Consider the following 25,029-nt stretch of genomic DNA (forward strand, 5'->3'; position numbering starts at 1 on the left):
CAATAATTATTTTTTTGTTATTTATTTGCAAAAATTATTAGTTTGCCGATGACGTATGACATCATCGGGTGGGGAAAAACCGAGGTATAGAAAAAAAACCACGAAGTATTTTTTAATTAATAGTTTTTGAAAAACCGTGGTATAGACTATTTGCGAAGTTCGAACCCGCGAAAATTGAGGGAACACTGTATTAGTAATTGGTTAATTTAGGGAAAAATTGAAACATGAAAATTTGATTTAAATTTGGGGAGCCAAATGGCAAAGATGAGAAATGGTGGTGGTACTACACAATGATATAACACAAAATTTACTTGTTGTTTAGACTTTAAACATATAGTTATTTTGTGAAATACGGTAGGTGGTATATTATGAATAGTTTCTTTTATTAAAGATATAGAATTTTTATGTAGAATTTTTATTAGCTATATGATACAATATTAAAATTTAGATAAAAGAGATTTTATTATTGATGTAATGTAACTTTTTATAGTAAGATGGAGAGGAAGAATTTTTATTTAGATTTTTAAGAATTGACAATGTTGTATAAAATTAATAAAAAATTTTAGATGAGGAGAGATAAGAACCTCTATTGAGTGAATAATAAGAAAAGGTTATATATGATTGATTTTAAACATTGTTGTTGTTTATAACTATATACAGTGCTCCCTCGATTTTCGCGGGTTCGAACTTCGCGAAACGTCTATACCACGGTTTTTCAAAAATATTAATTAAAAATACTTCGCTGTTTTTTTCCCTATACCACGGTTTTTCCCGCCCGATGACGTCATACGTCATCGCCAAACTTTCGTCCACCTTTAATAAATATTTTTTTAATAAACTTTAATAAATAAACATGGTGAGTAATAATCTAAATGGTTGCTAAGGGAATGAGAAATTGCAGTTTAGGGGTTTAAAGTGTTAAGGGAAGGCTTGTGATACTGTTCATAGCCAAAAATAGTGTATTTACTTCCGCATCTCTACTTCACAGAAATTCGACTTTCGCGGGTGGTCTCGGAACGCATCCCCTGCAAAACTCGAGGGAACACTGTATTTTTTAATTTTATGCTGAAGAAAATAAAAAAAATTATACCGATAAAATGAAGGCTGTAATTGTAAAATGAAAGCCAGAGTCGTTAAGCAAGCCCATTGTTTGCTAGCTCCGGCATAACTTTACTAAGCAACCAGTCATCAGTTTAAAACTAGTTGTACTCAGAATCACTGTTCCCTCTAAGGTGCGCACTTGCCTGGTGGTGCACCCAAAACCCAATCGTGGCACAGGGTTTTCAAACGCCCGCAGCAGGACGCCGTTTCTCCCTGCCAGACAGCTGATTTGCCCCTCCCAAGATGTCGGGCATGGAGAAACCCTTGTGGGCTCTGAGCCCCACCCGGCTTCTCCAGCTCTGGGGACCACGCGCAGTCACCCACCCCTGCCAATTTTCTTCCCGCTTCCTGGCGCCGAGCGGGTTCTGAATGCCCTCTGCAGTCTAAATTGCATTTTGTTCCACAGTAGTTTTTTGTTTAAATTGAAGATATTTCAATCTCCTCTCTGCATTTTAATCCACTGACCTCCCACGAAATCTAAACAAGGTGTCCTCATTAAATAAATCTGCAAAACACCCCAAGATGGAGACAGATGAAGTGAAAAATATACCGCTTCCTATTTCCAGCTAAGCTTCACCAGATCCTTTTCTGTGCTAATTAACACTCTGCCGTGTTATAAAAGGCGACAAACTAACAATTATAAAATCTCACCTTGGCTTGAACTGCATAAGACGCCAATAAAATTGTAGCCTCGGGAGAACAGTAGATTTCCTCGTCCAATATTTGTTTCTTAACCTAAGACACAAGGTGGAAAAAAAGAAGAAAAATCTAAGACCCAGCCAAAGCTTGAAAACAAAATAATAGACACCCAGACTTTGTTTTGGCACCTGAAATGTAACTGTTAGCTGAGTTTTTGAGTGGGGGGAAAAAAATGTTGGCCGCTGTAGAGACATGCAGAAAAATACCAAGAATATTCAAAGTCGTTACATATGCTTTTAAAGCAGGCTGCATAATACAGTGGTACCTCTACTTACGAACCTAATTCATTCTGTCACCAGGTTTTTAAGTAGAAAAGTTTGTAAGTAGAAGCAATTTTCCCCATAGGAATCAATGTAACAGCAAATAATGCGTGCAAACCCGTTAGGAAAGAAATAAAAGCTCAGAATTTGGGTGGGAGGAGGAGGAGGAGGAAGGAGGACAGTCCCTGCGAAAGGAAGAAGGTAAGGGGAGGGGAATCAAAAAAATCCAAAACTTTAAGGCTTAAAAAAGAAAAAGAGGGACTCTGAGGCAGCGAGGAGGAGCACGCGCCTCCCTCCATTCACTCTGGGCTGCCAAAGCCTCCTTAAGCGCCACCGAAAGGCTCCTCTGTCAGCCCAGAAAAGCCCGAGATGGCCGGGATTAAAGGGGGAATGGCAGAAAACTGGCCGGGCCTTTGTGCCGCTCTCAAATTTCCTGGGAAATTTTTCTGGGCTCAGATTCTTAAGTAGAAAATGGTTCTTAAGAAGAGGCAAAAAAATCTTGAACACCCGGTTCTTATCCTTCTTATCTTAAGTAGAGGGGTTCTTAGGTAGAGGTACCACTGTTATTACATTCTAAACTCTATCTAATTTCCATTTGGAAGATCAGATGAATAAGAGATTATTTAGTCCACTCTTCTATTTTGTTAGCGTTCAGCCAGATACTAAGAAAATCCAGAAGCAAAATGGAAAGGGGGGGGGGGGAAGCCACTGACAATTTTATTTCAAGCTTGTAGAAATTGTGCCCCTTCAGTATTACTGTCCTATGGGAACTGTAATCAGATAACAGGATCAGATTAGCTAGAGTTCCCAATTCTGTTTAATGTATTCCCTCGCCCTAGCTTATCTCCCTTTTCTGACTCCTATCTCTTTAATAAAGTTTGAATTTGTTTCTCTGATGTTCCTTGTTCATTTTGATATGTTGGGATGTTTAATATAACATATGGGAGAAAATGCCCTTGTTTTCTGCCAAATATAGAAGGCTATAGTACCAGAAGACTACAGAAGCTCTGCCTAGAAAGATAAGTTGATTTTTAAACTGTCTTTTTATTTTAGAAGGCAGTCAAATAGCTGTTCACCCAGGCATTTATGGAATAACTGTGCCAGGATCAAACTGAGTTGTGATTGTGTGTCCCATTGCTTTTCTTTTGCTTTTTAAAATGAGCTCTGTATAGATTTCTGAATTTAATGTTTTAAAGATTGTTGGTTTTGTTTGGATTTTTTCCTACTTATTTCTTTGCAGCCTTTCTGGCTTCTTTTTAGAACCCAGTGTAGAAATAATAATTATTAGTAGCAATTAATTAGTAGTGTAGGGTTTCCTGCCTAAGCAGGAGCTTGGACTAGAAGACTACCAAAGTCCCTACCAACTCTGTTGTTGTTGTTGTTAAAATAATTAAAGCTCATGTCTCTTCATAAAGTCTGAAAAGGGGCCAACCTAAAGAAGTCAACCGAAAAATCAAATTCATTTAAATATGGGTGACAGTTACTGGAATAGATCATCTCTACTACTAAACACTGACTTTCCCATTCCTCCTGCCTTCTACATAATAACTTTGCATTTTTAGTAAATCAAGCAAATAGTTCGATACATTATAATATGTTGAATTTCTTAAGTGTACAAATTCTTGCACAAGTTATTCTCCCACTCTTACCCCAATTATACTGCAAGTCTAAATTTTAACGTTAGGAAGCCCAGCAAGTGCAAACGTGTTGCTTTGCCTTCTCTTTTATGTTTCTTTTGGAACTGGGGAAAAAATTTCCCCCAAACTACATTCCTCCAAGGGGAACAAGCCAAGGCAGGTTTGAAGGAACTGCAAGAAAATGTGTAGCTTTCAGGGAGGTGAAAAGAAAAGGAACGGAACGGAAGGGAAAGGAGAAACAGCCTTCTTTCCAACTAGTTCAGCCCACGTAAATGTCAAGGCAATGGTGAAAAGCAGAAACGCGCCAGGAAATTGATCCTATCTAGTGGATCAACTCTTCCAAAGAAAAGTCACTTCCAAGGTAATAACAGAAGCATGCGTTCAGGCAGAGTTTTAGCTGTTTGTGAAATCCAGCACCCCACTCCGATTGATAATGATCAAATGCAGTAATAGGGGAAGGACTCTTATTTTTGGCATCCTAAGTCAAGGGTGTCAAACTCAAGGCCCGTGGGCTGCATCCGGTCCACAGGTTGCTTAAAGCAGTGTTTTTCAACCAGTGTGCCGTGGCACACTAGTGTGCCTGAGACATGGTCAGGTGTGCCGCGAAGCTCAGAGAGAGAAAGAAAGCAACAGAGAAAGAAAGCAAGAGAGAGAAAGAAAGCAAGAGAGAGAGAGAGAACGAGAGAGAGAGAAAGCAAGAGAGAGAGAGAAAGAGAGAGAGGGAAGGAGAGAGAGAGAAAGACATAGAGGGAGGTAGGGAAGGAGACAGAAAGAGAGCAAAAAAGAGAGGAAGGAAGGGGAAAAAAGAAAGAGGGATGGAGAGAGAAAGAAGGAAGGGAGAGAAAGAGGGAGGGAAAGAGAAATAGAGCGAAAGGGAGGAAGAGAGAGAGAGAGAATTTTTTTGTCCAAACTTTTTTTAGCCCCCACCCTCTCCCCGCTCAATGTGCCCCAGGGTTTTGTAAATGTAAAAAATGTGCCGCGGCTCAAAAAAGGTTGAAAATCACTGGCTTAGAGCTGATGTATGCCCAGCCTGTGGTACCTCTGCCAACAAAAAGAGAGCTTATGAGGGCTGTGGGCAGCCGGCAGGACGGGGTGGAATGGAGTTCCACCAGCAGAAATGAAGCTGTGTGCCCAGCTCCAGCTGACCACCCCCATCCCCATCCCATCCTCCTCCTCCTCCTCCTTGGAAAGTGGCAGGGAGACCAGCACTGGCAGGAGTTACAGGGGGCCCATTTCCTCCACCCTGTTTTCTCAACAGCTGATCGGCACCCGTTTGCCTAGCTAGCCAGCCCGAGGGGGCAACCCAGGAAGGAGAGTGCAGGAAATGCGAATGAAATTGTCACCTTAGAGAGCGACACTGGTGAGCTTGTAAGTTGAGGACTTAACAGTTCACTTGCACGATGATGATCGTTCAAGCCACTCCCACCTAGTCACATGGCTGGCAAGCCACTCCCACCCACTCACATGACCACAGTGCGGCAGTAAAAAGTTTGGCTGCCCATTACAGTAATCCCTCGCTATTTTCACGGTTCATCTTTCACGGATTCGCTATTTCATGGGTTTTAAAAGGGAGCTTAAATCCATTAAATCCATTAAAAATTTTAAATCCATTAAAAATTCATAAAATTCTTCTACAGTACTACTGTAGTCTATTAAAGAAACTGGTAGGATATCACATGTAGTTCCAGCTGAGAAACATTATAGAATGACTGTTTAATGCAAAAGGTGGGTTTTAAAAGTCCAAATACTCATTAAATACATTAAAACATATCTTTCCTCTACTTCACGTATATTCGTTTTTCACGGGTGGTCTTGGAATGCATCACCAGCGAAAAACGAGGGATCACTGTACTGGCTGTGCCCCACCCACCCCAAGCTCCATTTTTGCTGGTAGAAGGTTGAAGGCCCAAGAGCCCATTTTCGCTGGCAGAGCACTTTGGCCACCACCAACATGAGTGATGTCTTGCTGGCTATGCCCCCTAGCCATGCCCACTCCCCCCAGAGGTCAAACACAACCCTGATGCAACCCTCAATGAAATCGAATTTAATACCCCTACCTTTAAAAAAATCCTTTTCCTGCAGAACAGGACAAACACAAAAATATTTGCTTTTCAATGTCAGATGAAATCCTGGCTTTTTTACCTAAGGACAGACTAAATATGCCAATTTTGTCCCTTTAAAAATCTGTTTCTTTTCATTGGGTGCACTGTGGTTATTTCTGTTTTCAATGTTCAAGGTGTCACTCATTTTTATTTCACTTCGCTTGTTTTATGGATTATAGCTTTACCTGAGAACCTTACGTGCGCTATAAATAGACTGCTCAAAAAAAGTAAAAGGAACACTCAAAGAACACATCCTAGATCTGAATGAATGAAATATTCTCATTGAATACTTTGTTCTGTACAAGGTTGAATGTGCACAACAGCAGGTGAAATTGATTGTCAATCAGTGTTGCTTCCTAAGTGGATAGTTTGATTTCACAGAAGTTTGATTTACCTGGAGTTATATTGTTTTGTTTAAGTGTTTCCTTTATTTTTTTGAGCAATATATATTCAATCAATGAATAAATGTTTCCTGGAGCCACTCCCTCCCTTCGCCAACATCTTGGAGCATCCCGGTCATCTTGCCCACCCACACTGCGCACAGCCTTCTCCTTACACCTGCATGACATTTTCACACTTCCTGGGCTGGCAAATAAAGGCAAGAGATGCAACTTTTACAAAGGGCAAGGAGTCCCTCTGCCCAGCTTTTGGCAAACAGTTTCCTTGCAGCTCCCAATTACATCAAAGTACACATGTGGGGAAGGATGCAGAGCTGTTTGATCGAAACATTTAAATATGTTAAAGGGTTAAATAAAGTTCAGGAGGGAAGTGTTTCTAATAGGAAAGTGAACACAAGAACAAGGGGGCACAGTCTGAGGTTAGTTGGGGGAAAGATGAGAAGCAACATGAGAAAATATTATTTTACTGAGAGTAGTAGATGCTTGGAACAAACTTCCAGCAGACGTGGTTGGTAAATCCACAGTAACTGAATTTAAACATGTCTGGGATAAACATATATCCATCCTAAGATAAAATACAGGTAGTCCCCGACTTACGATGTCGATCCGTTCCTACGGGGCGTTGTAAGCCGAATTTCCGTGTAAGTCAGAATACTGTATTCCGATTTCCACGAACGGAAGCGGCGGCGGCGGCGGCTTCAAGCGACGAACAGCTGGTCCTTCTTGGGGCTGTGTTGCTGCAGCCTCCGAGGCCGCCCACCGCAGAGATCCCCTCGCCCGAACGGAGGTGGCAATGCAGCGCCAAGAAGGACCGGCTGTTGGTCCCTTGAAGCTGCCAGCCTCCGAGGCCGCTCACCGCAGAGATCCCCTCGCCCAAACGGAGGCGGCATCAGCGGCAGCAGCTTCAAGGGACCAACAGCTGGTCCTTCTCGGCGCTGCATTGCCGCCTCCGTTTGGGCGAGGGGATCTCCACAGTGGGTGGCGGTGGTGGCTCCGAGGCCGCCCATTGCGGAGATCCCCTCACCCAAACGGAGGCATCGGTGGCAGCCTCCGAGGCTTCAGCAATACAGCACTGAGAAGGACCGGCTGTTGGTCCCTTGAAGCCGTCGCCGCCTCCGTTCGAGCGAGGGGGTCTCCGCGGGGTCTCTGAAGCCGCCGCCCACCGCGGAGATCCCTTTGTCCAAATGGAGGCAGCGGCAGCGGTGGCTTCGAAGCTATTCCCGGGTCATCATAACGACGAAATGTCATAAGTCGGGGACAATGTAACCCGGGGACTACCTGTACAGGAAACAGTATAAGGGCAGACTAGATGGACCATGTGGTCTTTTTCTGCCGTCAATCTTCTATGTTTCTATGTTTAAGAAGAGTTATTACCTATATACTGGTAACAGGATTTCCCTTAAAAGTTTTGATAGATTTTGACAGCACAATCGTCATCTATAGTTTTCCATATGAGTTTCAGCCAAGTCAGGTGATTGCTTAAAAGGGGAGGGGTGTTAAAACAATTTAAAGTTTGGAGTGTGAGTTGAATCTCTTCCATTGGAAGCTTAAGCCTTCATTGCACATAGGTTTCTCAACTTTAGCAACTTTACAGTGTGTGCACTTCAACTTCCAGCATCCCCCAGTCCATTTCTTGATCATAAATCATCATATATTGATTCCCTTAGGAGTGTAGGATATTTTTTTGATACCTCCCTCTACTTCCCAAAAATTGTTTGGAGGACTAGCATAAAAGGTATGGTGGAAAATGAGTTTTGTTCACACAAGTGAAAAAGTACTAATGTTTCTTGTCTGCCAGGGCTGGTGTTGGTTGTATGGATGTTTTAGTGATTTAAAATAGTCTATTGTCTTTCATTTGGCCTTTTGCTATAGTCCTCTTTTAGTTACCAGTACAGTGATCCCCCGCTCGTTGCGAGGGTTCCGTTCCAGGAGCCCCCGCAACGAGCGGGTTTTCGCGAAGTAGCGATGCGGAAGTAAAAACACCGTCTGCGCATGTGCAGACGGTGTTTTTACTCCCACAGCGCTAGCGAGGAGCCGAAGATTGGGGGCGGGGCGGCTGTTTGCCGCCGGCATGGAGGGCTTCCTAGCAGCCCCCCAAACCCGGGTTGGGGGTCCGGGGGGCGCTGGCTCTCGGCGCTTTTGAGCTGAGTCCGGAAGCGAATTCGCTTCCGGACTCAGCTCAAAAGCGCCGATAGCAAGCGGCAAGGAACGGCTTGTCTCGGCGCTTTCGAGCTGACCGGACTCAGCTCGAAAGCGCCGAGACAAGCCGTTCCTTGCCGCTTGCTATCGGCGGTTTTGAGCTGAGTCCGGAAGCGAATTCGCTTCCGGACTCAGCTCAAAACCGGCGATACCAAGCGGCAAGGAACGGCTTGTCTCGGCGCTTTCGAGCTGACAGCTCGAAAGCGCCGAGACAAGCCGTTCCTTGCCGCTTGCTATCGGCGCTTTTGAGCTGAGTCCGGGAGCGAATTCGCTCCCGGACTCAGCTCAAAAGCGGCGAGAATGAACGGCGTGGGCGGGCGAAGGGCGGGCGGCAGCGAGGAGTTTGCGTGGGCGGTGGGGAAACTCCTCGCTGACGCCAGCAAGAGGGGGAAGACCCAGGGAAGCCGCTGCCATCTACGCATGCGTGCCCGGCACGCATGCGTAGATGGTATTTTTGACTTCCGGGTTGAAAAATAGCGAAGTACCCTGTTCGCAATGGTTGGGGACGCAATAAACGGGGGATCACTGTATATAAATTGTGAGACCTTTCCAAAAGGACAGAACTTCTGAAAAAAACATACATTAAGCTACTTGGAGCTAAAAGGAACCATAATAGAAATACAGTGTGTGTGTGTGTGTGTTTGTGTATGTGTGTAAATATATATATAGTAGTACCTCGTGATACGGACCCCTCGTCTTACAAACTTTTCGAGATACGAACCCGGGGTTCTGGATTTTTGTGCCTCTTCTTACGAACTTTTTTCGCCTTATGAACCCCCCGCCGTGAATGCCGAACCTGGACCTTCGGCAAAAGTTCGGTTTTGGCATTCGGGTTCGGGAGTCTGCCAAGAAGCGCTGCCGCCCGGCTGTCACCTTTGCAGAAGAGCCGCGGAGCTGTCGGCTGGTTGGGAGGCTCAAACGGAGGTGGGGAATCCCAATAGGGAATTCCATGGGCGGAGCTTTGACATTACGGAGACGTCCTTCCTGGCCAGCCGAAACGTGGACTTCAGGAAGGACGTCTTCATGACGTCAAAGCTCCGCCCATGGAATTCCCTATTGGGATTCCCCACATCCATTTGAGCCTCCCGACCGGCCAACAGCTCCACAGCTCTTCTGCAAAGGTAACAGCCAGGCAGCGGCGCTTCTCGGTAGACTCCCGAACCTGAACGCCGAACCCGAACTTCCGGGTTCGGCGTTTGAGAGAACACCGAGAAGCCCCCCGGCTGTTTCAAAAGGTGACAGTCGGGCGGCGGCGCTTCTCAGCGGCCTCCCAAACCCAAACTTTTGCCGAACTTTTCAGGTTCAGCGTTCGGGAGAACGCCGAGAAGCGCCCGGCTGTTTCAAAAGATGACAGCTTAGCAGCGGCGGCCAGCAGAGCGCCGTTTTTGCATTTTTTTTTCCTTGCATGCATTAATCCATTTTACATTGTTTCCTATGGGAAACATTGTTTCGTCTTACAAACGTTTCGTCTTACGAACCTGTCCTGGAACCAATTAAGTTCGTAAAACGAGGTACAGTGATCCCTCGATTAGCACGGTCTCGATTAGCGCGAAACGCTGCAACGCGGTTTTTCAAAAAATATTAATTAAAAAATAAGTTCTCTCTCTCTTTCTCTCCCTGTTGCCGGCGTGGTATATGAGAGAGCAAGAGAGAGGCAGAGAAAGAGAGAGGCAGAGGTCGGGTGCATTACCGGGAGGTGAAGGCGGCGTGGGGACGCTGGGTGCCGGGGACACCGAGGAGGGGGTGGACGTGGCCTCTCAGCTGCAGAGCCGAACAAGGGCGGAGGCAACGGCGGAGTCTGGCGCTGGGGCCATGCGGGGCCGCTCATCCAGGGGGGCGTGGACTGGCAAGTCGCCCTCCTTTCTCTTTCTTTCTCTCTCTTATACCACACCGGTAACGGGGAGAAAGAGAGAGAGCGGAGGGCACCTTGCCGGTCCACGCCCCCCTAGATGAGCGGCTCCGCATGGCCCCAGCGCCGCCCAGGCAAAGGGGAAACCCCAAGATCGCTTGCCGCTTGCCGTATTGCAGCGAAGGAGGCGAAGCAAGGCTCCAAGCTGCAATACGGCAAGCGGCAAGCGATCTTGGGGTTTCCCCTTTGCCTGGGCGGAGGGAAGACCAAGGGAAGGTTCCTTCAGCCGCCCAACACCTGATCCGCTCCGCAGCGCGGCAGCAGCGAGGAGCCGAAGATGGGGTTTCCCCTTTGCCTTTACCCCATCTTCGGCTCCTCGCTGCTTCCGCGCTGCGGAGCAGATCAGCTGTTGGGCGGCTGAAGGAATCTTCCCTTGGTCTTCCCCGCCGCCCACACGCAAACTCCACCATCTGCGCATGTGCGGCCATGAAAAAAATGGCGCGCATGCGTAGATGGTGTTTTTTACTTCCGCACCACTATAACGCGGAAATCGATTAGCGCGGGAGGTCTTGGAACGTAACCCCCGCGCTAATCGAGAGATCACTGTATCACTGTATATATATATTCATTCCTATTTGGCAGTAGAAAATGCTCCTGTTACAAACCTCAGCAACTGTTCGAAATTACAGCAGTTTGGGTCAACCTCCAATTTTTGCACTGGTGTAACAGGACACGTAATAATTCCCAATATAGCAAGTAGATAAATAGGTACCACATTGGTAGGAAGTTAATAGTGTTCTGTGCACTTTGACATATAGTCAGGCTGGCCATATGACCACAGAAGTGTCTTTCTTCAGACAATTCTGGCTCCCTTGGCTAAGAAATGGGAATGAACACATACACCCCTAGAATTGGACATAACTATAGGTAAAATCTTTATCTTTACAAATAAATTTTCTGATTTCCTACAAATCAAAGAACACCACACTTCATAAACTAAAAGTAAATATACTTTATAACAGTGCTTCCTAAAGCTAGGTAAATTATCCAAAATTGGATAAAAGTGGCTTGTCTTTCGGTAATGATACACAAACCCACAAAGAAAGACATTTAAATTGACTGAAACATGTACAAAAATACATTTGAAAATCTCCCAAAGTATTCCCATTAAGACAAAATTGATTTAAAAAAAACCTGCATGGTGATTTTTGAAATAACTTAAAGATCATTTCTGTCAAAGTTACTACAATGTTGAACGAAGGGATTTATAACTGGCCCTTGCAGTTTGATAAGACTTTCTGACAAGTGGTTTTTGAATTAGGAAGGACAAGGTTTGGGAAGCACTGCTTTATAAGATAAAATAAGATAAGAGTAAGTATCCAAAGGGTAGCCTCTAACACAAAAGGCTTCCCACAGAACCTCTGCATGAATTCTGAGTTTGTTTCATTTGGGTCAACCTCCAATTTCTGCATTGGTGTAACAGGACATGTAATCATTCCCAATATAACAAATACAGTGATACCTCGTCTTACAAACGCCTCGTCATACAAACTTTTCGAGATACAAACCCGGGGTTTAAGATTTTTTTGCCTCTTCTTACAAACTATTTTCACCTTACAAACCCACTGCGGGCACTGGGATGCCCTGCCTCTGGACTTCCGTGGCAGCGAAGCGCCCGTTTTTGCGCTGCTGGGATTCCCCTGAGGCTCCCCTCCAGCGAAGGGAGCCTCAGTGAAATCGCAGCATCGCAAGAACACAGAGGTCTGGAGGTGGCGTTTTGAGGACATCAGTGTTTTTGCGATGCTGCGATTTCACTGAGGCTCCCTTCGCTGGGAAACTCCACCTCCGAACTTCCGTTGCCAGCGAAGCGCTCGTTTTTGCGATGCTGGGATTCCCCTGCTGGGATTCCCCTGCAGCATCGCAAAAACACAGAGGTGGGGTTTCCCATGGAGGGAAGCCTCGGGGGAATCCCAGCAGCGCAAAAACGGGGGGTTCAGCTGGCAAAAGGGGTGAATTTTGGGCTTGCACACATTAATCGCTTTTCCATTGGTTCCTATGGGAAACATTGTTTTGTCTTACAAATTTTTCACCTTAAGAACCTCGTCCCGGAACCAATTAAGTTTGTAAGACAAGGTATCACTGTACAGCAATTAGCTGTATTTAGTTAAATACAGCAAAATTAGCTGCCCAACTTTAAGACTTGTGGACTAACTTGGCAACTTTAAGATTAGGCATAGCTGGCTAGAGAATTCTGGGAGTTGAAGTCCACAAGTCTTAAAGTTGCCAAGTTTGAAGACCTGTGAGTTAAGGAGTAACAAGCCCAAAACCAAAAGAGGGACCCACTGAAGATGTCTCCGCTTTCAATTAATCCTAAAATCCTAAGGTTGCCACTAACCTAAGGGGTATCCCAAGGAAGAGGATGGTCATAATTTAAACATGCGTTAAACATAATGATGTTTAAAAGACAACCATGACACCTCAAAGCCAGTTCTGAATAAAAGAAATACCTTCTGACCTGCAGAAAGAAGAGGTGTTGGGTGATCTCCTGCAGAAGTTCCTCTTCAACTTTTTCCGGGTAAAACTTCACTAAAAAACAAAAGTTCACTGGATCTTCCTTGGGAATATCCTGATCTAAAACCTGTTTGAAAAAAAAGAAACCAGGTTTGATAATTGCATGGGCACAAAATATAAGCCGTAATATAAATTTAAAGAAATGGGAAAGAATATGGAACAAGAATTGTAAATTAACATTGTCGACTGCATTTAAAGAGAATTAATATAAAATGGTCTATAAGTGGTATTTAACACTAATGAGAGTGGCAAAAATGTATCCTAATATAAAATTGGACTGCTGGAAATGCAAAAGTAAAGAAGGAACTTTTTATCGCATGTGGTGACAATGTCCTAAGGCGAAGAAATATTGGGAACAGATAAGGAGATGGCTACAAGAAATTATAGGAGAACAAATAGAATTTAAACCTGAACTATTTCTATTAGGAATCATCAAGAAGAGACAACGGCAGTACATCATTTTACAAATAATAACTGGAGCAAAAATTGTACACACTCAATATTGGAAATATTGAAATATTGAAAATACACCAAGTGATGAAAGGATTATACATAAAATACACCAAGTGATAAAAGGGTTATACATAAAATACACCAAGTGATGAAAGGATTATACATAATGGACTCAAATGTGCAGAGATGTACAGGCTCATTTTGGAAATGGAAGGCAAAGAGGAAACAGAATTTTATGAAGTGTGGCATAGGTGGCATAAGTAGTTAGAGCAGAGAAATAAAGATGTATAGAAATAAATGTAAATAACCACGATACATATGACACAGTACTGTTAAAAAGGTTTATTGATGTGTATATTGAAAAAATAAATAAATTTTTTTTAAAAGAAAAAAGAAACCAGACTCCAATTGGGGAAAGTATGTTTGGCAAAGCAGGAGCCCAAAGTCACTCTTTCTTGCCATGAATTCACAATGACCCCTAGGACTCTTTTGGACCTTACTCCTTGCTGGTTCTCATGTGCTTGTAGCAATCAATGGCCAGGTAAAGAGATTGCCGTACTTTAAAACTCTATTTTAATTTCCCCATATTTAGATGCATTCAGATGGATGCATTTTATGTTCTGATCCTCATCCTTTATTACTGGGGATGGGAGGGGGAGCGAAATAACCAAATTGAGGAAGGTTTTCCCCTGCATTTTCCACTCCCAAATCATTTCAGATTTACAAATGTAAATTTCTTAACCTTTCCCATTGTCTTCCATCTCCCTTTGCATAAGAATTGATACACTTCACACATATGGCCTACCTACTTTTTTTAGTCCTGGGGGAATGTAAGAAGAGAAAGATCTTGTCAATGATGCTAATGTAATCCCTAGTGTACTTCCTTTCTCCAGACATTTTCAGTAAAAGACAAAGGACAGAAATGTTAAGATAAAAGATGAGTCACTGGTATAGAAGCATTCTGTTTACATTCATATTCCAGTCTAGAGGCAAATTGGATTTTAATTAGCTAAAGGCAGTAGAGGGAATGCAATTTGAAAATGCACATGAATATGAATGCGCACATGTGTTTTTTGGCCATGCCACCATTTACATTTAAAAAGTATCATTGTAAATCAAGGCAAAGAAGATGTCTCTCTGCTTTCAGGTCTTTTGTCTTTCAGGTTTTCTAACCCCACTAAACACACACACACATACAATAATTTCATCCTTACAATTCTGATGGTGCACTTCTCTTTTTTTACAACAAAGGTAAACTGCTTTATTCATTCAAATACTCTCAAAATAGTCACCTATTTTGCCTGACCATTCCTGAAGGAAACTTTTAGAATATCTAGAAGAGTTCTTTCCAACTCGATTGAGTATTGTTTTGTAATGAAAGTTTAGATTCCAAACCTTTTTCTCCATCTTCAACCAAGTGCCCATTCCTTTGATAGAATACCAGAGACCAAAGTACCAGGATTCTCTTAGCCCCAATGCACGACACACCTGGTCAAACAGGTCTTTTCCTTTCCACTTCATCTGTGGATTACAATGGTACAAAATCAATTTTGAATGGATAGATAACACTTAATGATTGCCATAGGGGTCAAATAAGCAATGAAGAAACAATCAATATTAATAAAAATCTTAGGATACAAGCAACAAGTTACAGTCATACAGTCCTAAGTGGGAGGAAAAGGATGATAGGAATGATGAGAAAAACTAGTACAATAAAACTGCAGATTTAGTAAAAAGTCTGACAGTGTTGAGGGAATTATTTTTTTAGCAGAGTGATGGCGTTCGGGGGAAAAAACTGTTCTTGTGTCTAGTTGTCTTGGTGTGCAGTGCTCTGTAGCGACGTTTTGAGGGTAGGAGTTGAAACAGTTTATGTCCAGGATGCGAGGGGTCAGTAAATATTTTCCCCGCTTTCTTTTTGACTCGTGCAGTATACAGGTCCTGAATGGAAGGCAGGTTGGCAGCAATGGGTGTGGGCACTCACGCATGCGCAATAGTGGGCACACATGCCCTTTTGGCCCCCAAGGAAAATAGGTTTCAACTGGTCTATATAAATATCTTTATTAATTGTTCTCCCACAAAAGTCCCGCATTTAACTCAGTGGGCTGGAGAAGAACCTTCAAATTCTAATTCTTAGCACACATGAAATGTGATAATGCCAAGGTACCTTCAAAAACAAGTTTCAACAACAGCACCAGTTTTGCTACCTCCTCCTATTTCTTTAGAGATCTAAATTATGGGCGGCTTCAATCAACCAAAGTTTTCCAAGTTTCTTTACTGAATTAAACTATAAGCACTTGGTTTCTTCAGCTAGATTATCTCAGGGACCGCCTTCTGCTGCACGAATCCCAGCGACCAGTTAGGTCCCACAGAGTGGGTCTTCTCCGGGTCCCGTCAACTAAGCAATGTCACTTGGCAGGACCCAGGGGAAGAGTCTTCTCTGTGACGGCCCCGGCCCTCTGGAAACAACTCCCCCCAGAGATTAGAATTGCCCCCACCCTCCTGCCTTTCGTAAGCTTCTTAAAACCCACCTCTGCTGCCAGGCATGGGGGAACTGAAATAGTCTTTCCTCCTAGGCCTTTACAATTTTATGCATGGTATGTCTGTATGTATGTTTGGTTTTATAATAAGGGTTTTAACTGTTTTAATATTGGATTTTTATATGCTGTTTTTATTACTGTTGTTAGCCGTCCCGAGTCTACGGAGAGGGGCGGCATACAAATCCAATAAATAAAATAAATAAATGTATATTTAGAGTGCCTTAATTATTGTGATTTGTCTTGTCCCTGATCTAGGCGGATGGATCAGTTGGAAGAAAAGACAGCCATGGCTCCTCTGAGATTGATAGCCCAACAGAAATTACCTGCCATAAGCAGAGACTGAAAGAGAAGTAGCAAAGTTCTAACAGGCACTCAGAGATAGAACAGATATTCTTAAATAAATACTACAGATCAGTGAATGGCACATGAACCAGATAAGAGGCAAATAGCCTGAAAATCACTGCAATTACAGTAGTTGAATCTGGTGATGAGGGCGGTTTTTAAAATTTATTGTACATAAATCCCTGCAAATGGACAATTAGCAGGTCTGAAAAAGGCATTCAATGTAATATTTTCCTAAATATGTCAGCTTTCTACATTAGAAAGAGCAAGATTCTCTTTGTCTGCTTAAAAATGGGTTTTTTTAACTATTTTAAATTTTAAATTGTAAATGATTAGATTTGTCAGGAACTGTTTTTATTGTGTTGTGAGCCGCCCCGAGTCTACGGAGAGGGGCGGCATACAAATCTAATAAATAAATAAAATAAATAATGTCATCTGGATAAAAATTCAACACAACAACAAAATACCTCGCAGCTGAACTCCATTTCAGCTTCCATTGTTGAAACTTTCACTTTAAACATTTTAGGCTGCTTCTTCTTTAGTCCTGTGATAGACATATTTTTTAGCCTGTCTGGAGTGGCACAATGGAAGAAATGGTCTGGGGGGAAAAGAAGACATAATTAGCAACATATTCCAAAGTAAATGCATTTAGAAACAATCTTCTTTTGACTTCTAATACCGTAACAGGTTTAGATATAATGCTGCTGAATCTGGAAGTTTAATTTAGCTTCTGATGGATTCGTGGTTCACTATCATCACTTTGACTAATCGCTTTTATCTCAAAAAGTCCTATCAGGAAGCTTCTGGTTTATCTCTAACAGTCCTATCAAATAACCTTCTCTTTCCTTTAGAAGCCAAACAGATGTTTTCAGAAAGCCTTCAAACTTTCTTCTCAGTAAATATTGCTCTCCTATATCTCCTATACCTTTCCTCTATTCCTATATCTCTTCTTCTATTCTTTCATTGATATGTTCTATTACTATATCTTCTTTTCTATTATTTCTTAGATATATTTTACTATGAGTATCTCCTCTATAACCTTCATCATGTATTTTACTATATGTACATAGATATATACCCACTAAAACCCTCATTATGTATTGGACTAGATAGATAGATAGATAGATAGATAGATAGATAGATAGATAGATAGATAGATAGATAGATAGATAGATAGATAGATAGATAGATAAATAGATAAATAGATAAATAAATAGATAGATAAATAAATAGATAAATAAATAATATTTAGCAGCAAATTTCTGTATTACTATCATGGCAAACAACCATTCATTAATTTGAACCATTCTCTTGAAAGTCATTTAAAGTGGTGGTTATAACATTCTTGTGAGCCGGGTGGCTATATAAATTTGATTAATAATTAAAAGGCAACAAAACTATGGTGCCTTAGGTACCCAAAAACAGCAAAAGCTTTTAGGCCAAGATAACACGCGAAAAACAAGCCCAGACATTCATCAGAAATAAACTCCACCTTTTAGCCAAAGAACAAGTTTATTTTCTTTTCAAGTGAAGGCTGCAGGGAAAAATATCCTAAATGGCATTTGGAAGATCTCTCTGCAAGCAGATAAAAATACGTCATGGAAAGGATCCAACCCAGAGGCCATGTTAATTGGATAGTGTCAATAAATGTATTGAATATTTGTGGGGTTAAAAATAGGGTGGATTTTCCTGGGGAATGCAAATAGTTTGTGAAAACCAGGAAGATAAAAAAAGTAACTGTCCTATGAAGTCAGCTAAATACCTATGCAACTTGATTAAACAACTTACATTAAATCCTATGATTCTTTTCTGCTGTCTATAATTCTGTGCCCAAAGCTTTCCCGGAGCTTTGAGGAATCATGCAGATGTTGGTGACTAAATATCCCATCTTTTCTGATTTAAGCAACTGACATAAAGTGAATTGAAAAGTCTTATCCCAATCTTGGACATGGGGACAGCATGTTTTTAAGAGGCGTGGAGAGAACAGCAAGCAAAAATAATTCAGAGGCAGTGGATAGACTGACAACTGAGAAATAATATTACTACAGTATAGTAATTTGTTTACATGATGGTCTCAGCTTCTGTAGGATTTCTGCCTTTTTAAAGACTAAGTGTAACCTGGGAGACCTTCTTTAGTTAATAATTCAGTTTAATGTTTTTAAATCCATTTACTTAATGAATTCATTACAACCCTAATTGAAATGTTTCATGGGTGGTAAATGCCTTTTTTGCATTCCATCATTCTACTGAACATTAGCTTTACAGAATGTGCACAATAGTTAAAAATGAATAAAACAAATTTAAAATCAATATAAATACGCCAAACAGCCCATTTAAAAAACATGTAAACTGAATTCAACTCCAAAAGACTGCAGAAAGGCTTAAAAAAACCTGTTGGCATATGAAGCTGAATAATATTAACACCTGCAGAATACAATACATTGGAGCAAACGTTACAGAATACTGTACTGTAATGGGTTCCAGCAGCAAGAATGCCTTGTGGTAGCCAGCTTCTCAAACCAGGCATGACCAGCTCAAACCATTTTGCTGCCCCACAGATAGATAACAGAAAAAGTCCTAGTGTACAAAATCCAACTGGACCAGATGGCATTTTTGGTTAGTCAACAATAGGATGAAGGGCACTATCACCACTCCCACCTACACCATTTGCTACCTGAAGTTCACAAGTCATAAAAATAGGTTTACGTAAAGAAGGTCTCCAAAAGCTAAGCAAAGGTAGATCTGGAGACCCTAAAGTTTTGACCTAGGAGCGAATCCTATTACATTGGGGTAATTGATGTATCCCCTTTTTTGGACAGTAAGATTTATGTATGGTTATGATTGGGTAGTATTGACTGTTTTTTTTTAATGATGGTGGATTTTTAGCTTTAGTTTTAATTATTGGATTTGTACTATGTTGTTTTATTGTTGTTGTGAGCCTCCCAGAGTCTTCGGAGAGGGCGGCATACAAATCTAATAAATTATTATTATTATTATTATTATTATTATTATTATATTTGTTGTTGTTGTTATTGCCTCCCTCTTAAAATAGTTCAGAAGCATGCTCCCCATTTTGCAGAGGGCACCAGGTAAACTCTGTATGAACCGCTGTATAAATTTATAGCTGGGACTGGAAGTGATTCAAGGACTTTGGAGTTTAGGGTTTGTTTGTTTATTTATTTATTAAATTTGTATGCCGCCCCTCTCCGTAGACTCGGGGCGGCTCACAACAGTAATAGAAAAACAATGTACAATACAAATCTAATAATTAAAACTAAAAACCCATAATTTAAAAAAACATGCACACACATACCATACATAAACAATATAGGCCTGGGAAAGTTATCTCAGTTCCCCCATGCCTGAGGGCAGAGGAGGGTTTTAAGGAGTTTAGGAAAGGCAAGGAGGGTGGGGGCAGTTCTAATCTCTGGGGGGAGCTGGTTCCAGAGGGTCGGGGCCCATCTGGATAATTTGGGGGGGTCAGGTCTTGCATTACAGGACAGGCTAGCCAGGCAAAAGAAAGCAAACTCACAGTGACCCCCCTCCCCCAGTATTTTTTGCACAGGATGAGGGCTCTTTGAAAAAAAGAGAGTTACTAAATTAGAATTACTTTATAGTATGTAAATAGATATACAGTATTGCTCTTGAGTTAAAATGGTATATAGAAATTATGCCCCCATTTTAGTGGAGAGCTATGAATGTTGTTTGGTGGTGGGTGCTTAACACTGAGCACACTGTTATGTGTTGTGTGAATGTTTAATGATTATATTGTTATTATGAAAATCAATAAAAAGAAATTTATATAAAAAGAAAAAAAGAGAGGAGCCGGATTGTGGGGGCAATATGCTGGCTCTGTTCAAAAGTGCTATTGCTAACATGTTGTAAGGCGCTCTGAGTCTAAGGAGAAGGGCGGCATAAAAATCCAATAAATAAATAAATACTCTGCCTGAGAGATCACGCGAAATGACAAATCATTTCCAAAGCTCCCCTGGAGAAAGGTGGGGCGGATCCGGCAGGAGCGAGAGAAAGCAGAGGATCACTGAAGTCCCCGCGTGAAAATAAAGGCGCCAATATGAAGCATGGTTCATGTTCAAGAGAGCGACAGAGAAAAGGAGCGGAAGACAGAAAGAAATTCCCAGCATGGTTTTTTGCATACACAGAATATGTGTGTGTGTGTGTTGTGTACAACTAGACACAAGAACAGTTTTTCCCACAACGCCATTACTCTACTAAACAAATAATTCCCTCAACACTGTCAGACTTTTTACTAAATCTGCACTTCTATTTCTACTAGGTTTTTTTCTCATCATTCCTATCATCCTTTTCCTCCCACTTAGGACTGTATGACTGTAACTTGTTGCTTGTATCCTAAGATTTTTATTAATATTGATTGTTTCTTCATTGCTTCGGAGAGGGGCAGCATACAAATCTAATAAATAAAATAAATAAAAATAATAAGTAATAATAAATTATTATTATTACTATTACTATTACTATTACTACTACTACTATTATTATTATTATTATTACTATTATTATTATTATTATTTGACCCCTGTGACCATCAGGAAGTGTTGTACCACGTGATTCTTCACAAATGTATGTTTTTCTTTTATGTACACTGAGAGCATATGCACCAAGACAAATTCCTTGTGTGTCCAATCACACTTGGCCAATAAAATTCTATTCTATTCTATTCGCACAGCTGTATTTGTCACTGTTTTCCATTCCTGGATCTGAGATTGTAAATTAAAGCACATTTTAAAACGCAGGAACCTCTTCCTAAAAGCCGGCGTTATCTCCCGCTTCACATACACGGTGCTGGTTTTATCACGCTGTTGCTAGAAATCCCCCTCCCCATAAAACTGCAGAGAAACAACGATCTGGGTCCCATTGCTTTCTTACCGCTCGGTGTGCTTTGCACGCTTGAAATCCCGCGGCTGCAGGAATCAAATCGGCGCCTTTTAAATCCCTTCCCGGATTCAAGAGGATCCCAAAACGAAGTTGCAATGTGCAGCCCACACGTGCATGGTCGCTGGGGAGAAATAAGATCCCCGGGCTGATCTGTTAGCGGCTCCCCTTCCTTTGTTTGCTCTACACTGGAGCATGTCAGCTGGACTGCCTTCAGAGAAATCAAAGAATTTACTTTCCCAGGTGATGGGGGGGGGGAGTTGAAACCATTTCCTGCCCGGGTGCTCTTTAGACTCCGCCCACTTTACCATCCCTATTAATTCTTAAAGACTGTTTGCCACAAGGGGAAAAACTCCAAGGTCTTCTAAGATCATTATAAATATAATCCATTATTTCCGTCTAAGTTCGGCAGAATTAATCATTAACAATATTGTATCACTGTTGGTAATGTGTAAAGGGTGATGAATGGGACTAATTGTGTCTTTTTTATAAAAGAAAAAAATCTTCATCTCTCCCTGTTAGGGGGCACCAAAGATAATTTCACACAAAAAAACAATTACTGCCAACCTACCTTCTATTGAGGACCTATATTCTGCATGAGTCAACATGAGTTACTGAAAGAGTAGTAGATGCTTGGAACAAACTTCCAGCAGACGTGGTGGGTAAATCCACGGTAACTGAATTTAAACATGCTTGGGATAAACATATATCCATCCTAAGATAAAATACAGGAAATAGTATAAGGGCAGACTAGATGGACCATGAGGTCTTTTTCTGCCGTCAATCATCTATGTTTCTATATTTCTAACAAGAGGGCTGTGGAAATATTTGCTGACTCCTCGCATCTTGGACGTTGTCTTTGGACAACGCTGGCTCCCTCAGCCAAAGAAACAGAGATGAGCACCATGCCCTAGAGTCAAACACAACTAGACAGGAAAATCTTTACTATAGATATACATAGTCGACTGTCTAAAAACCTTAAAATGTATAAAACAGCTCCCTTTGAGGGAAAAGGAAGTTAAGAAAAACAAAATAGAAATAAATCTGTAAGATGTAGAAAAGGGGAATTTCAGAAACTAAATCCCTATGAAACCTCTTTCTAGTCTACATTTTAGATATGTAGATATTTATCATAGTACACCTGCTAGGCCTTAAGGTGCTATGGACCTTTTTGTTTCTTTGAAAAAAAAACTACTCTGGCTTTTTATATAGATATCCTTGACTTGTGATAATTGAGCCCTACATTTCTGTTCTTTATTTTATTATTTATTTATTAATTCGATTTCTAGGCCGCCCTTCTCCTGAGACTGTTGCTAAGCAAAACAGTTGTTAAGGTAATTTTGACCCACTTTATAACCTTTCTTGCCAGAATTAAGCCAATCACTGCAATTTGTAACATGGTTGTTAAGTAAACCTGGCTTCCCAATTGACTTTAGTGATCAGAAGATTGCAAACGGATACTGCAATGATCATCAGTTTGAAAAATGGTCAAAGGTCACTTTTTCAGTGCCATTATAACTTTGAATGGTCACTAAACAAATGGTTGTAAGTCAAGGATTGTACACATACAAATACTAAAAGAAAAAAAGGGGAAGGGGCATATACTGATTTTTAATAAAGGCTCTGTTTGCAGATCTATTGTTAACTGAATCACGGTTTATTAAACAGAATCATCCATACTATCCACTAATAGGCTAGATGCCCTTATTTAATGCTCCTATTTTGTATCAATGCAACCAAAAATTTCCTTGCTCCTGACAAACTACAAGTAAAACTTTAAATAATCAAGAGACCAGCATTTGTAGAAGCAAAACAAATGATAATCTCTAAGTAAGCAAAATATCCAAAGACTAAACATAAACATCTCATCTTTTTTCTCCAGAATCACTGTTCAGAAAGGACCATTTGATGCCTCTTGGAAACTTATAATACAGTGATGGCGAACCTATGGCACAGGTGCCACAGGTGGCACCTGTGCCACACGAGCTGTTGCCCTAGCTCATCTCCAACATGCATGTGTGTGTCGGCAGCTGATTTTTGGCTTGCACAGAGGCTCTGGGAGGTCATTTTTGACCTTCAGAGAGCCTCCGGGTATGGGGGAGTGTGTTTTTACCCTCTCCAGACTCCAGGGAAGCCTTTGGAGCCAGGGGAGGGCAAAAAAAGGGGTGAGCATAAGTGCACTAGTGTGCCTTCCGTCCCATGTCCAATTGTCTCTCCTATATTTTATATATCTTTTCTCCCATCCATATATCCTTCCTCTACTCTTCATTGATGTACAGTATTCTATTCTCCTATCTCTTCTTCTATCCCTTCCCTGATATTTACTACTACACGTTTTTATTCTCCTTAACTTTCAATTTGTATTGGACAAAATAAATAAATAAATAAAACATGAGCCAGCTGGACCGACCAGAAGTTGGGAAACAGGCCATTTCTGGCCTCCAGAGGGCCTTGGGGGGAGGGGGAGGGAAGCTGTTTTCACCCCCCCAAGGCATTGAATTATGGGTGTGGGCACTCACGCATACATTTTTTTTTCTGGGTATAATTTTTTTTATTGTTTTTCACACCTTACAGACATTCCAATTTACATACCTCAAATTAAAATAATACAATACAATGTCAAATGCCTTTCCAAATGCTATCATCCAGATCTTCGCTTTCATTTATATTTAAAGTGCTTTTGCTATCTAAATTTCTCTTTGCTATTTGCTATTTTTCCTAACTGTGCCATCTTACTTCAGTCCCTTTCTAGCGTTCTTAGAAAACACATCCCTACTTTCATTTGAAAATACCCTCATTTTATCGTAGCTGCACTTAACAATAGAAAATATCCAAATTTACATCTCTTTAAAAGCCCAGGAAGGAAAGAAAGAAAAAAAATTTAAAAAGGAAAAAAGGAAAGAAAAAAGAAGGGAGGAAAAGAAAAAGAAAAAAAGAAACCCTATTCATATCGTATCTTAATCTATACATAGGAGTAAGGGTTGTTGTTAGAAATTTTAAAATAAATTTCCTACTCAATTCATTTATTTCACTTCTTTCATTATATCAGTATATCGTTTCTACTTTAACAGATCAAAATAAATATACTGTAACTCATTATTGTTCCATTATTTGGACCGGGAGTCACTGCTCACAGTCACTCATGCCCTCATCATCTCGAGGTTCGACTACTGTAATGCTCTCTACATGGGGCTACCTTTGAAGAGTATTCGGAAACTTCAGATCGTGCAGAATGCAGCTGCAAGAGCAATTATGGGCTTTCCCAAACATGCCCATATTACTCCAACACTCCACAGTCTGCATTGGTTGCCAATCAGTTTCCGGTCACAATTCAAAGTGTTGGTCATCACCTATAAAGCCCTTCATGGCACCGGACCAGGATACCTGCGAGACCGCCTTCTGCTGCACGAATCCCAGCAACCAGTTAGGTCCCACAGAGTTGGTCTTCTCCGGGTCCCGCCGACTAAACAATGCCGTCTGGTGGGACCCAGGGGAAGAGCCTTCTCTGTGGCGGCTCCAACCCTCTGGAATCAGTTCCCTCCAGAGATTAGGATTGCCCCCACCCTCCTTGCCTTACGTAAACTCCTCAAAACCCACCTCTGTCGTCAAGTGTGGGGGAACTGAGACATCTCCCCCTGCCTATGTAGTATTTGTGTAAGATAGGATTGTATGTATGTTTTTATATATTGGGGTTCCTTGTTTTTAGACTTTTAAATGTATTATCGTTATTTTTAGATTTTAATTATTAGATTTGTCATCATGTACTGTTTTTATCACTGTTGTGAGCCACCCCGAGTCTCCGGAGAGGGGCGGCATACAAGTCTAATAAATCATAATCAATCATAATCATTTTGTGTGAAAAGTATCTTCCATTAAAAAAGACCAAAGTATTAATATTCTTCCCTAAGCTAATCTAGGGAAGTGTTTCCCAACCTTGGCAACTTGAAGATATTTGGACTTCAACTCCCAG

At 41.4% G+C, this 25,029-nt stretch overlaps 1 protein-coding gene across 10 annotated transcripts in view; it reads right to left on the reverse strand.

Annotated features, from left to right (window-relative positions):
* The window catches only part of LOC139157884 (merlin-like), a 78,653-nt gene that overhangs the window by 40,230 nt on the left and 13,394 nt on the right, over positions 1–25,029 (reverse strand). For 6 of the 10 annotated variants that reach the window (XM_070735111.1, XM_070735112.1, XM_070735110.1 and 3 more), the window contains 5 exons: positions 21,054–21,270; positions 16,616–16,746; positions 14,665–14,790; positions 12,761–12,883; positions 1,753–1,836 (listed from right to left, as the gene is read on the reverse strand). In XM_070735111.1, coding sequence (XP_070591212.1) covers positions 1,753–1,836; positions 12,761–12,883; positions 14,665–14,790; positions 16,616–16,746; positions 21,054–21,270 — 681 coding nt within the window. The remainder of the gene's footprint in view (positions 1–1,752; positions 1,837–12,760; positions 12,884–14,664; positions 14,791–16,615; positions 16,747–21,053; positions 21,271–25,029) is intronic. The other 4 variants (XM_070735118.1, XM_070735117.1, XM_070735119.1 and 1 more) reach the window with 1 other exon arrangement.

Source organism: Erythrolamprus reginae, chromosome 1 (genome assembly GCF_031021105.1).
Source record: "Erythrolamprus reginae isolate rEryReg1 chromosome 1, rEryReg1.hap1, whole genome shotgun sequence".
Classification (NCBI taxonomy): Eukaryota; Metazoa; Chordata; class Lepidosauria; order Squamata; family Dipsadidae; genus Erythrolamprus; species Erythrolamprus reginae.